This window comes from Apteryx mantelli, chromosome 2 (assembly GCF_036417845.1).
Source record: "Apteryx mantelli isolate bAptMan1 chromosome 2, bAptMan1.hap1, whole genome shotgun sequence".
In the NCBI taxonomy this organism is placed as follows: Eukaryota; Metazoa; Chordata; class Aves; order Apterygiformes; family Apterygidae; genus Apteryx; species Apteryx mantelli.
Window position 1 is genome coordinate 145,859,851 of NC_089979.1, and position 16,347 is coordinate 145,876,197.

Sequence of the window (16,347 nt, forward strand, 5' to 3'; positions counted from 1 at the left end):
TTGTTCCCAACTTCATATTCCCTCCACGGGGCTACTACTGCAGCACTGCACTCTGAGCAAGAGTCTACACACATTGCAGAGGTTAACACAGAAATTGCAGCAAAAGGGCTTAAGAAACGAAAGTGGCTTTAAACAAATTTACGATCTTCTAAGATGAGCTTTTCAGTGAACTGTAGCAGTACTGGAATAATTTAGCTCCAATAACTATTGCTCAGAGAGCCTTCATTTCTTTTATCCAACCTGTTCTTATGTCTCACTGCAACAATATTTTTTGCATACAGTAACTGCAGCTAGAGCAAAAAGAGATCCAAACAACAGTGTTTCTAAACAACCACTGTGACCTTTGATGTTTTCAGCTCTTTACGTATTCTTCCCTGTCACGAACATAGTCTTGTTTGTGCCAAAAAACAGCTGTAGAAGCAACAGCAATTCTCCAACTTTAAGAAGAGTTTCTGAACTCTTATTCAAGTGAGAGGAAAACATTTTTGAATAAGAAAGATTTATAGCAAGCTTTTTTGGGTAGATTCTTAACTCCAAGACAAACTCAAACCTTTGTGGATCTACAAGCTAGAGGCTTAATTCCAAACACACATTGCTCTCTTTAAGACTTATTAAACAGGAGCAAGCTTCTAATCAAGCAGGAAATAGGCAGAAAATACAACTGGTATAGGTATTTGTTATTTGCCGTTGTTATATTCTGCTTCAAATGACTGGAAGCATCTTTTCAAATAAATTTGTAAAAATTAGTTTGCAATTTGAGAACCAAGGTAAAACATGTAATTTTAAAGGAGGTAAACTATCAATGTAGAATAATCCCAAAGACGATAAACTGATATTCCTTGCACTGTAGAACATGGCTTGGACACAAAATCTGACAGTTCAGTCAATGTTATCGTGATCCAACAGCTCTTAGGCATATTAGGAAAAAAAAAAAAAAAGTTTTTAATGTATTTCCTGCCAGTAGTTCAGTTTGGTGCTAACATTCTGTATTTAAGCTAAGATCTTCACTTCCAAGGCCTGCCTGTACTTTTTGGGTGGTTCTGTATCCATATGGATCTTTGACCCATGAATCTTAAAAAATCAAAAACAACCTCAAAATCCCAGCACTATTTACTGGAGAATGGAAGGCATCAAAGCTTAAAGAAAAGGGGGGGGAGGGAGAAATAGCTTAGAACATGTATTTTGGTTAATACTTATTCAAAAAAGCCTCCTAAAAATTACTGCAATTTAAATCACTGCTGTGCAGTTCCACAAACACAACCAGCTGTTTTCACATGCAATTAGTTTATGGAAGTTATCATTACCTCCTGTAACTACGTTGCCACTCAAAATTTTTAGTAGAAATAAACTGTTCCTTCCATATAAGAAAGTATCCATATGTCTGCACAAGGAGTTGGATTTCATTACTGTAGGAAGAGACTGAAAATCCAAATCCTGTTTTAACTACTGAATAAAACTCTGCTAAACTGAAGCTTTGGAAAAATAGTTCATTCAATTATTAGAGACTGTTAACAGATGGTAATTCAGAAGAATGTCTTCCTTGTAATCTCTCACCTCCACTGGGTAGCAAATAGTATTGGCCAAATTTAATGGAGTTTTTTTTTAAAAAAAAAACAGTTCTATTTCTTATTGTCATAGAATTTTGATTGGAATGAACTAGTACCTAGTACCTAGCTTTGATACTCATCTGGATATTTCCTAACAGATAACATTTTTCAGTAACAGAAAATGTGTAATAGCTACAGAAAGGCACTGAAATATTTTAAACATTTTTACGAGAAATAAAAATATAAATAAACGTATGCGAACCATAATAACACAAACCCTTCTTTCTTCTCATCCCCCTTTCCAAATTTTAAGGTGTATTCAGAAACTAGCAATTTCAGGTTTTGTGAAAATATAGCAAAATTAAACTGTTTTACTGAAAATAATTATAATACGCCATTTTTGAGTGGTTCCTGTCGTAGTCCTTCTCGCATACTTTTGACTGAATTCATTCAGACTCCTAAGCTACTTTACCTATGTTACAACACCATTTTAACTGCTAGGACAAGTATATGAAATACACAGACTGAAAAATAATAATAATTTATTCTGCTTCAGCAAGTCCGAAAAAAAATTATTATTCTTTTTCTGTGGTGTTGTTGCATCTCCCTTTCACAGATAGTAGTAGATATAAATAATACCCTGGAAAAGGCAGAATAGTATAGGTGCCATGCTGAAACCTAGATACTAGGACTTAAAGGAATACTGAAACAGATTCCTTTCAGCACCGGATGATATATTCAGTTTGTAAAACCCATTAAACAGTGTACCATAAAAGCAAGAGAAGGAAGAACATGGGGTCCTAAACTGTTTTTAAAAATACTGCTGCAGCAGCATTAATTGATGAGGATACAGTATTACCTAGCAGTTGTCTTGGTCCATTATAAAAATCTGTACAAATTAAAATAATGTCATAGCTCATATAAGCTTGTTGATGAGATTCTCCAAATAATATTCAAATTAATTTATTCAACAACGTTTCAATTTAGCAATTGAAACAAATGAAGTAATGGAATCATTGCTTTCAGCATATGTGTGTACTTAAAAGTTTGCTATGACGTAATAGGTCAGTACTGCATATGTGGAAATGCTGCGTGGAATTTGACAGTGACAGCAGTAGAAAGACTTACACGGAACACCATATGAAGTATTACTAAGCTTATATAAGCTCGGTATTAAGACACTAAAAAATTTAATATACTAGATCTAGGCTACACTGCAGATCTGATCTAGATTTTGGAGACAAAAATATCCCCTAAGACAGCCTCCTCCAGACTGCTCCTGCAACATCAGTGTTTTGGTAAGATCATACAGTTAGCCACTTCTCCAGCAGCTTTCAGTTTCACTCTGCGTCCAATATATCTTATATTAAGTGTAAAATTTAAAACTGGACGTATGTTTTTAACAAAAACCGACGCTACACGAAGACTAGTTGCATTAGGATAAAAAAAAATCCCAGTTCATCATTTCGGAGCGTTTGGAGCCTGCCTTGCCTTGCCGTGCCGCCGCTGCCATAAACACCCCGCATTTCGCCCGGGGCGCAGCGCGGGTGCCGCTGGCCAAACCGCGCCGCCCCGCGCCCCGGCTGCCATGTCGCCGCGGCTTCCCCCGGGCCCGGCGGCGGCGCCCCCGGCCCGGGCTCCGCCGCGGCCGCGCAAAGCCCCCCGCAGGCACCGCCGGCCGCAGGAGCTGAGTCAGGGCGGACGCTGCCCTCTCCCGCCGCTCGCGGCCCCCGGAGGCCGGCGCCGGGCGGCCGGCGGCGGCGGCGCTGCCCCTGCCCGCCCCGGCGGCCGCCGCGATCACCTGTGCCGGGGAAGGAGGAACGATGGCGGGGCGGGGGGGCGGGGGGAACGGTCCCCGCGGCTAGGGGAGGGGGCGACGGAAAGGCGGCACGGCCGGAGGGCAGGGCCCGGCGTTCACCTGCAGACCGTGATCAAGTTCCGCCTTTCCACCGCGGCGTTGCGCGACGGGACGCTCTTCCTGCGGGCGGACACGTTGAGCCCCCCTAAGCCGAGGGACGCCATCTCCGCTGGGGGCAGGTGCGGCCGCAGGGGCTGGCGCCGAGTCTTTGTTCCCGGCCTCCCGGTCTCAGGGATGCTGCGCCCGCCGCCGCCGCACGCGGAGGAGGAGGCGGCGGCCCCCGCGCTCCCCCCGCCGCCCGCCGCGCGCAGGAGGAAAGCCCCGAGGCACGCAAAGGGCCGGACGAGCAGGCACCGGGGTCCCCACGGCGGCGGCGGCTCGGGCCCCCCGGCGGGCGGCAGCCGGGCAGCCACAGCGCCTCGGAATCACGGCGCCGCAGAGCGCCGGCGCCGCCAGCCAATCACCGAGCGGGCGGGGCGCGGCGCGGCGCCGCTAACCGTCGGTGCTTCAAAGGGGCGCGCGCGGCTAACGGAAAGTGCTGGGGGCCGGGCGTGGCGCCGCCACCTGTGGTGAGGGGTGGTGGCGGGCAGCGGGCAGCGGGCAGGTCCCAGCCCCAGCCGGCCGAGGAAGGGCGAGCGCTTCGCGAGGTGAGGAGGTGCGAGCAGCGGGAGGAGGGTGGCCATGGAAGGCTTTCTACGCTTGCGTTTTGCTAAACGTCTTCTCTCCTTTCCCTCGCTCACCTCTTGTACCCCCTTGCTCAGTGCCTGTCTGTGGAGTACAGGATCCCTGAGTGAGTCTTCTGGCTCCCTTAAGGTTCTTAGGGTCTGTGAAATTGTGAGCTTCTTTTAACTGTTGTCTTACCTCTTCTTAGTGAGCTGCCTGTCCAGGATGCAAGAGCTTTTGCAGCTGTCTGCTGTTGTGGTGTCAGCCTTTGACTTAAAACTTCTTTAAGCTGTTGGACATTGCTTTGGGGCATATGTGGCCTGTAAAGGCTGTCTTTGTAAGAACACATAGATGAAATAATAACAGACTTTGCGACTGAAGCACAGGCATTTGTCACTACTCTAAACAAAAATGTCTGAGGATGCTCAGAAGAGCTCTGGAGATAGCTTTATTTGTGTGTTGAGTTGTGCACGATAAACAGAATGAGTTGAAGCTCAAGTCACTGAAAGTCTGGATGACACAATATTTCTGAAGAAAGCCTAAGAATAGATTGTGTTTTCTGGAACATGAAGGAGAGGACTTGATTGGATAGTTGCTTAGAGATATATGAAGCTGTATGGATTAATATGTTTTTTTCTGTTCAACTCCCTTTCTGCTTAAGAAAATAACTTTATTTGTACACAGTAAGGATGAAGGATGATGTATAAATCATAGTACAGCTTCTTGTTCTACTGAGAAACTTACAGCATTCCTAAATGTGTCTGTTAAAGTCTAAGGTAGCACTTCATTCCTATTTATCAAATATAATTTTTTTTAAAAAAATCCACTTACTGAGATGCAAATCCCTGCTGAACTATGCTTTCTTCAGAGAATATCATATGCAGATAAGAAGCTTTTTCTCGGCAACACTATCAAACTGAGAGCTGTGTCCAGCTATTGACTGCGGTAAGAACTTGAAGTAGAGCCACGTATAGGTGACTGTTTTCATATGTAGTAACATACAAATGTCTTTCATTGAAAGATATTTCAGAAATTGTTTAAAAAGTTGTTATCATTTATCTAAAATTTCTAGTTTAATCAAGAAAGGATCTTCATAAATTTCATATGTGATTTCCTATATTCTCACCCCCACTCAATACCTCCCTAAAGTAGTTTGGACTAATTTCTGTTCAACTCTTTTTAAAATGGTAGGTAAACTGTTCTTCCTTCCCCAAGGTAATACTTCTTGTTTTTTTGGGTGGGTTTTCTCCACAAAGATATAATTCAAAATCACTGAGGTAGTTCATATCTCTGTTTCTTGCCTGTCTCCTTCACCTCCCCAGAATTAGCATAAAAGTAGTGGGGGGCAGAGGGGAACCTGGAGGAGGATATACTTTCTTCTTTGAAAGCAGGAATAGGAAACTTTTTTTAGATTAAATGGCTCTGCCAGAACAAGTTAGGAACAAGTTATTGTTCTTTACTCATTCACTTTAAGACAATCAAAGGAAAATGATGAATGCCTTACTTCTTGGTTTGTTTTGTTTTTCTCTCCAGAAATGAAGAGCCAGCCTTCAGGTTTCTTTTTGCTTCTCAGTGTCTTTGCTGAGACTTATTGTCTCTGCAGCTTCTATTAGACGATTCAGTTGGTTTACACAGCCTTTTGCAGTTCAAGCTAAGGCTAAAACTTAAGAATTTCCCTCTGATGAGGGAATTGCAAGGTCTGATGTTACTGAACTTACAAGAGAACAGACATACTGGCTATTTACCAACAGTTTACAAAAAAGCAGGAGATCTTTTCTACATGTATCAAAACCAAAAGTGTCCTTTCCCTTTTTCCCCTTTGCTGCCTTTTCAGAAACTGCAACTTTTGACCTTCATACTTGAAATAGATTTTAGATTAAATCAGGCTTAGCTGTGGGATGAAGCTTTAGATTTCAACACTGATAGGTTCTGGTCCTCAAGCAAATGAGGTTTCTCAAAAATCATTGCTTTCTTTCAAATACCATGTCTTCTACTATTGTCTTATCAAAGTAGGAACTGTAAAAAGGTTTGAGAAAACTTCAAAAGAATTCCAAAAAGACTTGAATATCACCAGCTTCCTTAGAGTTAAGAAAGCTCAATAAATTCATCAGGAAATTTACTGTGATAAGTCTCTTATTTTCAAGTTCCTCCCGGTCTTTCAACTTTGGTGACTATTGACTTGACAATATTAACATTGAAGATTTTGGTACTGAGGGTTTAGGAGGAGTGGGGTCAAAGTGAAGGGTATAGGAGCCCAGGTGGTGATGGTGGTAGTCTCAGTGCTACTGGTAAAAGAGAAGGGCATGGTTCAAGATGCATCCTGTGGGTTGAAGCCTGGCTGTACAGCTAGTGTTGCAGGCAAGGCTCTGGCTTTTATGATTACAGGGCACTTCCAGGAATACAGACTGCCTGGGCAGGATCCATCTGGCAAAGTAGCACAAGAACAGTTTTGTGAACAGGCTTGCTAACCTTGTGAAGGTGGCTTTAAATGAGATTTGTTGGGGGATGGAGGTCAAAGCCCAAAGAGAAGTGGAAAAGGGGGCAGAAAGAAAGTGCTGTATGGTTAGCATGATGGTGTGACTGTTCTACAGGTGCTCACTGTGTGAAAGGTTATGAAGAAGGGAGTTGTGCTGGTCTCCTGAAAATCAGTATGTGTGAAGCCACAAGACTGGTTTATTCCAGTAACACTGGAGAGCCCTTTCTGTGTAGCTGGATAAATTAATCATGCTGACATGTCTGCAACCTTGAAGGTGTTTTTTATCATAACAAGTTTTTGTGAGTGGACAGGTACTACTGTTGCAGCTAAAAGGAGAACCAGGAGGTGTATGTGTGGCTTAGCCCAACATTTGGATATTTAAAATTTAAAAAAAAGAAACACCATTTCAAAAGTTTGAAGAACATGACAAATCTGAGCTGACCTTAATCCACATATCTCTTCCTGGCAGTTGGGGACACCTGGCATTGTGATGTGAGTATGTAGAGACTGGTAACATATCAAACAATATTCTTAAGTGGTACCTGCAATTTGATTGATTATACTAGTATACTAATTTCAAGTGTAATTAAATGGTTTGGGGGGGGGGGTTGTTTGTTTGTTTGTTTTTCCCCTCCCCCTTGTGTACCATGTTGTGAGAGTATTTCTGGCAAAGAACCTGGTTAGCTCAGTGGGAGCTGACAGATGGAGAAGGCTCCCTCATGTCCCCCAGAAAAGCATTGTGGGATCACATGTGCCACTACATGAGTTCACACAGCAAGAAACAGAAATGATCAGCAGTCTCTGCACAAGTTGTAGAACTGTGATCTCATGGAGATCACAGAAACAAGGTGGAAAAGCTTGCATGACAAGAGTGTTGTGATGGATGGGTATGGGCCCTTTAGGTAGGAAAGGCTAGACAGGTGAGGATCTTTGCAAAGGAACAACTTGATTGCATGAAGCTTTGCCCTGGGGCAGGTGAAAAGCTGCTTGAATGCTTATGAATAAAGATCAGAGGAGATAACAGCAAGAGCAATGTTGAGGTGGGCATCTACTCCAAACTGCCAGATGGAGACAAAATCAAGTGAAGCCTCATGATCACAGACCATGGGGGACTTGCACCATGCAGTGCTGCAGGCTGGGTGCTGACTAGCTATGGGCAGCTCTGCGAAAAAGGATCTGGGTGATTGCTTTCTGTCAGTCTTTTCAGAGTACCATATACCTTCATATGAAAGATCTTTCTTTGGTGGGAGTCATGAACAGAGAGAGAATAAGAACAAGAGCTGCATTCTACTGAATGCTGTCATCGCAGTAGAATTGGCCAAGGAAAAAATAATCTTTGTTTCAGACACTGAAATATGGAGCATATACCTGATTTAAAACAAGAAGTAAACAATGTTCAATCTACAAGTTCTAAAGCTCTTTAAAGTTTTAGGTTCCTTGCCTAAAATGAATAGGGAAAGTAATATTTAAACACTTAAGTGTCGTGACTTAAATACTGGAAGACAGCTTTTTGAAAGCTATGCTATACATAAGATTACTGATTTATTTCAGGATGGATAAAATAGTTTACTCTGATTCTTCTTATTCTTTTTGCATAACTGAAATTATCTGATTAAAGGGTATTACACTTTTCCTTTGTGGCTTTAAATATTTAAATTGCCACATGGTGGCCTCACTTGATCAGGTAGTAAATAATAAAAATATAAATTAAACTTCTTTTTCTTCACAGGTGTCCAATTCAAACCTCAATGTATAGTCTTGTTATCCATCCAGAAGCAGTATATCCCTTGTCACAACTAAATATGCGGAGGCTGTGTTGATGGCTGTGGTCCTTGAAGGTCTTAATAACTGAGGCTGAGGTGATCGGACTTGAATTCTTCAAGAAGGATGGAACTGAAGTGGATGACAACTTGTGTGTGTGTTTTTCCCCCCCCTCCCCCCCGCCTTGCTCATCCATGCTGTTTTTATGCTCCTCACCCATCTCTCCTCAAAACAGAGGAGGATCTCATCTGCTATCAACATAGTTTATCTTATTTTTAGGATTAAATCTTGTTCTAGTTTTGCCAGGCATCTTTCCTGCTTATTCTGCATTCATTGTCCTTATTTTGCAGATTTTACTACTTGTAGATGTCTTTCTGTATCCAATTTGTTCAGCTATATCACAAGTCTCTGTCCATGTGTGGTTCCATATTGTTTATATACCTAGCTGTGTTACAAAATGCTTTTTTTACTGTTTCTGGTTTTGCTCTTTTGGTGTGCTTATGTCAGGGTTCAAAACAAGCAAATATTAATTATATCCTGCTTAGTATACACCTACTTGTAGGAGGCTTTTGCCTTGGCTGTGGTTCTGCTTGGAGATGGGATAGCTAGAGGCTAGCTGCTGCTACAGGGCAATAAGGAAGAGCGTCATCCTGCTCCAGTCTTGCCTCATGTTTCCTTGCAAAATCCATGTAGGTCTCTTGCAGTCAAATCTTTTGTCACTCATGACAGTACATACCACAAGCTGCAACTAAAAGACAACCAGTTAATACACAGATAAGGATTAATGTTTGTAACAACACATGTGATTCTTGTACCTGTACTTGTCCATCCTCTAAAAATATTATGGTACAATGAGGCACAACTAGGGTTTCTGCATCCTTTCCTGACCTTAGCAGCTATTGATTCTCTAAGGTAATATGACATTTCCCTGCTTGGTGTCTATTCATTAATTCTTTAGCTTCTTATTGTATTTGTTATTCTTTAACGTATGTGTTGCAATAATCCCAAATTAGCTCCAGGCTGATTTTCCAGGTGTTAGAATTCTGTTTGAACTGTAGTTGGTATAACATTTGCAATATTCACACATGTTTACCCGAAATTACTTACATGAGAAATGCTAAATGACCTTTTTCTAACAGGGAGCTCAGTTTTCTGGCAATTTCTGCCAAACTAGGTATAGAGAAATAACAACATATATCAATTCCTAGTATCATAGGTCCTAGAATCATCAACTGCTGACTGGCTCCACATACAAGTAGTTATTGTTATTACAGGAGGAATATTCTATTGCTATTAGGAGGATTCTTCAGACTGCCTTCCAATAGGACAGGCCCCAATGGTTACAAGTCACAGAAAAGCTCAGTTGTACTAGTGATGGTGTATGTTACAAAAATATCATATACTCACTGGGTCTCCAAGGGTCTCAACACGCTGAGCTGAGAATTCTGTTTAACTCTTTAAGTAAAGTGAACAGCTTGAGCTGGGTGCCTTGGAAGAGGGACCCTGAACAGGGAATTTCCTGCATATTTATACCCCCACAGTCTCAGTTACCCATCCCTCATGCAGTCATCCGATCCAATAGAAATATCCGGTCTGGGGTCTTCTCACTCTCCATTGGGTACCTTCACTGTCTCTGGGTGGGGGTTAGCTTTCTTCTTACCTTGCAGTTACAGATAAACAAGCCATGTGGTGATAGCCCAATGGTTTCCAGAACTTTCCAATACAAACCTGCTTAACCATTTTCTAATCAGCTAGGCCTTAACACTATTACATTTCTTAACAGTGTAATAACAGATTTGGAAAGGCCCTGCAAGAAATAGGGCCCTCTACAGTGACTCATTGATCCCTTCAGGCTATAGCAATGCGAGTTGTGCATATGCTGTTCTACCATCATCCCTATTCCTCCTGTAAATATTCTGGCCGTCATTTCTCTTAAAATCATGGTTCCATTCCATTTCGATGGTTGAAACTTGGATCATCCTGCACACTGACTTTCCCATAATTTATGTGTTAATGATTATTGCTCAGAGAATCTACCATGCTTTTAGTAGTTTATATGACCAAAAGTTGTGTCTGAGTACAAGCTGAAAACAATATTAATACCATTTCCCAATCCCACTACTCCTACATCTATAAAACTAGATATTTTTGCTATTTCTATGCACATTTTGATTCCTGTTGGACATGTTAGAGTTTGGGTAAATAAAGTTCTACTTTTTTATGGTTTTTGAATGTTACATATGATATACCCCAATTTTGAGAACTTGCTAGTCAAAGCTTCTATATCAATAGTCTAAAACTTCAGTTCCAACTCCTACTCCCTCTAAAATGGTATCCCCAAGCCCTCTTGTGCGTGTGTGTTTGTTTTTGTCAAGTAAATTGAATAAAGTATCCAAATTAATTTCATATCCTGCTTGATCTACCCATAACCTACTCCCTTAAAATCAGTGACACCTGTTAACAACATAAGATTATATTTGGTATCATGGAACACAGATGCTACTGTTGATCCTTTGCAATTGTCTCCCATGATTTTGAAGTAGTGGAGGCATGTATCTAACATTTTTGTGCTATTCAGTACAAAAGAGGTTTCCACTGCCAGTAGATAGAGAGGCTATTATCAGCAAAAACAATGCTGATTGCTGATTCCCTGTAACACATGCAAGTATTCACAATTTTGAACCTAATGTAATTACTTATATATGGTTATTAATAAAATTCTACAAGCTACACTCAGAAGAAGAAGCATTAATTGATTGTTAGGCTTTAAGAGTCTTTCCAGTGATGATGGTTCTGGTGAGATCTCGCATACACTTTACTTGCTATTAATTTTTAATAACAGCATCTATAATGTGACATTCTTCCTTTTTGTTACCTTATTTACTTTTCCATAATTTTCATGGAAATTGGAACTACTTAGGCATTTTTCCATTATGGAGTTCTACTTGATATGCCTATGGTCCTCCTTTATTTGTAATAGAAGCTGGTCCATCCCATTTACAGCCTAGGTTACTTTCTTTGTATGGAAAATGTACCTTGCCGGTCTGCAGAGGAATTGTTTGTTCCTATTTGTTTATCTATGCAAGGAACATTACTTCCCAGGTGAGTTGCTATGGCAACATTAATCTCTTTCAATTTGGTTAGGGTCTGTACCCGTTCTTGAGTCAAGACATCAAGCTGTTGGTGTTGTCCCCCCAGCTCTAAATTATGTGAACTGATGAGCAGCTTTTGTGGGTCATTGAAGTGACAGGTAATGTGGTATACCAAACTTTTTTGTAATTTTTCATTATTTTGCATAATGCTATTTTTATATTCCAATTGGTTCATTCAGCTTGCCTTGAATTTTGGGAGTTCCCAGCAATGCAGAACCTTTGTTTTATCCCTAGACCTCCACATAATTCCTTCATGATTTGCCCTGCAAAATGTGTCCCTTGATCCAAGTCAATTTCTTGATTTAAATTTCATTTGGAAAATAACATCTTAAACACTTGCACTATGGTAGATTTTTGCTGTAGCTTTCTTTACTGAAACTGCTTTAATCTGTTTTGTAAATGGATCTGGTACTAGAAAACAATACTTAATCCTGCTTTGTATGGTAGGTAATGGTCCAGTGTAGTCTATTTGTATGCTAGTCTGTGTTCCTTGAGTTCTCTAATGTTTTAATTTCCCCCCCCCCCCCAATGGGGGCATTTACCGTAGCACAAATTAAGCAGTTATGTACTCATCTGTTTTCACGTTAGGCCAACCAGCCACTTTTGCATTCAAGCAACTCCTAGATGATCTCCTTCATGCACATATTGAAACAAAATTGCTTGGAGTGGATACAGTGCTATCCATATACAAATGTTTCCGTTATCTGGCCACACCACTCTTCCAGGGCCCTTCACTATGCTTCACCTACTTACTATCTTCTATAGTAATCAACTTCATATTTTCTCATTTCCACGTTGTAAAGTAACTAGGTCTTTGATACATTGCTTTGTACTATTTCCCTTATTATGTTTTCAAATTGGGAGCTTCTTCAAATTTTAAGTGTGCTGGGACTGTCACAACCTTGCAGGGCATCTGCTTGACTATTTCAGTATGCTGCTGCTTCAGTATATTTTCTTCTGGTGTGCTTTTACATGACCTACTTTTTTTTTTTTTTTTTAATTCTGCATTTTTAGCTATGTTTAGGATTTCCTTCTACTATGATTGGTAGGCTACTGGATTTCCATCCTGTCCTTGCAGGTCACCTTTATTTCAAGTTGGTAGCCAAATAGTTAAAACTTGGCGTATGCAGTCTGAAACTACATACAAATCCAGATCATTTCCTTCAGGTTCCTCTTTTAACACTGTCAGCAGAGCATGTAGCTCTGCTTGTGTAGAGTGAACGCGGGTAATTCCCTGCAGCTCCTTTTTTATAGTTCACACTGATTGCAGCATATCTAGTACAGGACTTTCCATCTTTTCCATAAAAACTGGACCCATCTGTGAACCACACCGAATGTCCTGTGGCACAGAAGTCAGCAACGCAGCTGTTATCAGATAACATTTGGCAGGTAAGAGGCTCATAAACAGGTAAAGGGCACTTCTATTCCTTTGCGGTGGCTAACAAGCCATATAGGACTGGTGATAAAATCTTGTCTTCTACGGAAATTCCATGGTTTATAAAAGTCAATGTCCATCCAGCTAACCTAGGACTTGATACCTACACAATTTGTACTTTTTCACTGATTATGTACTTCAGTGGAGTGTGTATGATCTGTACTACTGCAAAGCAACCTCTGATGAGTTACTCCATATGCTCAGGTTCCTATACCAATGCTAAACATTTCACATGGAGTAGAGTTCTGTTGCACTGAGCTTAAGATTCTCAAAGCAAAGGCTGTAGCCTGCTTCTTGTTTCTGTGTTCTTGAAAAAGCATAGTGCTGAAGTCTAAATAGGTAGTGGCCAGCTGAATGTGAAACTGCTTACAAGAATCTGGACATGCCACGGCCAAGGTCTGAGCTAGGGAAGTTTTAATTTTATCATGACTTCTTACTGTTCTTCCCATTCCTGTTAGTGAGATTTCTTCACTAACTTGATTGGTGATTTGCTGATTCCTGCAAATGTGGGGATAGTCTCACAAAAACTTAAGCAATTACAAAAGTGAATGGAACTCGGTTATTCCTGTAGGGCTGGGGAGTCTCGTAATTTCAGTGGTCCCAGTGTTGTGCTTCCTGACCTAATACCATTCCTATATACTTCAGATTATACAAACTGAGTTTTATCACAACTCATTTTCAAACCTGTGTTTTGAATAATGCTGATTACTTTTTGGGTGTATTCCTGTATTTTTCACTTCAGTTTTTCCATGTACCAGCACATCATCTATGTATGATATGACATAGCACATTCTTAGTGGTAATTTCACCCACATTTGATACATGAGAGTGACAGATGGCAGGAGCATGATGAAAGTCTTGAGGTACATGAATAAAGCAATATTGCTTTCCCTTGTAGGTAAATGCACATTTTTACCAGCTTTGCTCTGCTAGTGGAATTGCAAATAAAGCATTGCCTAAGTCAATAACGAAAAACCACTGTGGTGATCTGCTTAGTGCTACTAGAATTTCAGGCATTTTAACATCATAGACAACATGAGTGGTGGCTGCCTTATTTAAGCATTAAAAAATCTACGGTTACGCTCTTTTATCTGCTTTTAACACTGGACAAAATGGAGAATTAAAATCATAGGTCTTTGTATTAGGGCACTGTGTTCCAGTAAGCTGTTGACAGTAAGCTGGAGTCCTTCCTCTGCTTTTTGTGGATGTTTATATTGTTTTGGGGAAGGTAGATCTGGACCTTCAATTAATACATAGCCTGGAATTTTTCTGTCTTTTAACTTTCAGGCATGCTAAACTTGAGGAAATTCTGTTACCTAAGTATCTACAGTTTTTACTTCCTCCGGATTCTTAATAACAAAGCATCAATGACTTGCAGGAATCACTCCACCCTCACCACCCGCTGGTCAGCTCCAATTCCACAAACATCCATAGCAAAACCTGCAGCTAACCCATTTTGTTTTAGCAAGGGTGTGCCATTAATACCCTGCTGCTTACAAAATGGATCCTCCCACTCCCACTCAGAAGGGACTTTTGTGCTCCTGAACTGAGGAGCTATTTAATAGAATAGGCAGTGATTTTAACGCAGGTGCTCGTTACGTGCACCAGAGAAACAACATTTGTAATTTTTCCACTTTCCTGAGTTCCAGCTGGAACTAGTTTCACTGAAGAGTGTTTATTGACACTAATGTATCTATTAACTTTACAGAATTGATAACATTTAATGTTTTTTTTTTTCCCCTCCGGCCATTCAGCACTAATGTGATTCACCATTCCTATTGGTTTTATTGTAATATTGCCACTACCTCTGGGAGCAGCTAGGAGGCAGAATCTTCCTAGTGTTTGTAACTGAGAGGGGATGATGCCTGTGGGTTTCATCTCGCAGAGATGAGATGGACCTGTTACGTTCTGTAGCTTTTGTTCCTCCTCATCTTTCTTCTTTAGCTTGATCAAACAAGACAGGAAAGAACTCATGGATTCTATCCCAGTTTTTTCATATCTTTGCCTCTTTTTTTCCCCTCAAGATTTACCATGTTATTCTCCTGCAGTCCTGTTGGTGTTCTCTAAAGGAAGTTCTTAATTATATTCCCCAAGGTCTTTTAAAGTTACTGCTACCATCTCTTTTTACACAGAAGGCCAAACCCACCCTAGGGATTGTTTTCTCTTCTGTTCCTTTTGATCAGGCTGTGGGTCTTTTAGTACCATATTTCTGAAAATTACAGTATGTACAGGTTTTCAGTCATACCCACAGGACTAAGCTTTCCTTGCATTCCTTCTTTCCTTCGTTACCCTGCCCATTTGCTGAAGCCAAATTTGCAGTTCCTTCCATTGTATCTCTGCTGGATTCACAGGTCCCAGAATTACTTTTGCTGACTTAACTCTTATACCACAGCTACTTTAAAGGCACTGTGGTTTAAAGCCTGGGTTTCTATTAACTCCATCCGATACTTCCCCAGATGCCAGTCCCAACAACTTTTTCCAGGTAGGGTATGATTCTGTATTCTCATACCTTTCTTCTAGACAGGGTAACCTGAGATAGATGAATTATGAGAGCACTGAAAGGAGATCTGGCTGACTCATCTGCCTACTAACTTTCTTACAGGAGGTTCTTCCTGCAATGCAGCAGATAATCATACTCCACTCTGAGGCAGTGCTTACAGCTTAGGCAAGGGCTATGTAGTCTTTACTGGTTAAGGTATTACCAGCTAATCCTCAAGGCCTACAAGCTGCATTATGCAAATTCCTGAATTCAGGGGTCCCAAGATTTAAGCAATTACTCTTATTTGCTCTGCAGTCAGGTCAGTTGTTAATGTTATCTTCCAAGTTTTAGGAGCAACCTGACCAGCAAGAGCAGCCAGTGCTAGGGTTTCTGTTTTTACCACTGTTTTGGTTATAGTTGGGCAAGCTCGTTCACTCTGGTTCACAGAAGCCAGTTTTGCTCTCGCAGTAACGTGAGTTCTCAGGAAAAAAGTCAGGGTCTAGATTATTCTGCATATCCCTGTTTCATTATGGATAGAGAAATGTTGACATATTGATTACGTAAACTGCTCTGAATAGTTGACCTGTTGTGTCCCAGGTGACTGTCATTGAAGTAAAAGGGCTGTCTGAGCATGCAGAAATCCATCTGTCCAAAATAGCTCTCAGGATCTGTCTTCAAAATAGATGATTCACTGCAAAAACTACAAGATAAATAGCAATGTTAACTTTAGAACCTAGCTGTCAGAACAGAGGACCTATTCTTAAACACCGTTAGACTAGTATTATATATCCAGGTCAAGAGAGAGAAAATTCTGAATGTTTTTATTACCATCTAGATCAAAGTTGATGCACAATGGAGGGTTTTGATAGCATTTTTTTTTTGCTATTATTTCTACATACATTTTGCTGGTATAGAAGACATTTATTTATAAAGAAGAAAGGGGATTTCCAATGTGATCAGTGCTATTGCTTTCCTC

At 40.9% G+C, this 16,347-nt stretch overlaps 1 protein-coding gene across 1 annotated transcript in view; it reads right to left on the reverse strand.

Moving 5' to 3' along the window:
* The window catches only part of RUNDC3B (RUN domain containing 3B), a 53,467-nt gene extending 49,851 nt beyond the window's left edge, over positions 1-3,616 (reverse strand). The window contains exon 1 of the mRNA XM_067292505.1: positions 3,466-3,616. Within this exon, the coding sequence (XP_067148606.1) occupies positions 3,466-3,569 (104 nt within the window). The 5' untranslated portion in view covers positions 3,570-3,616. The remainder of the gene's footprint in view (positions 1-3,465) is intronic.
* Positions 3,617-16,347: the final 12,731 nt, after the last annotated feature.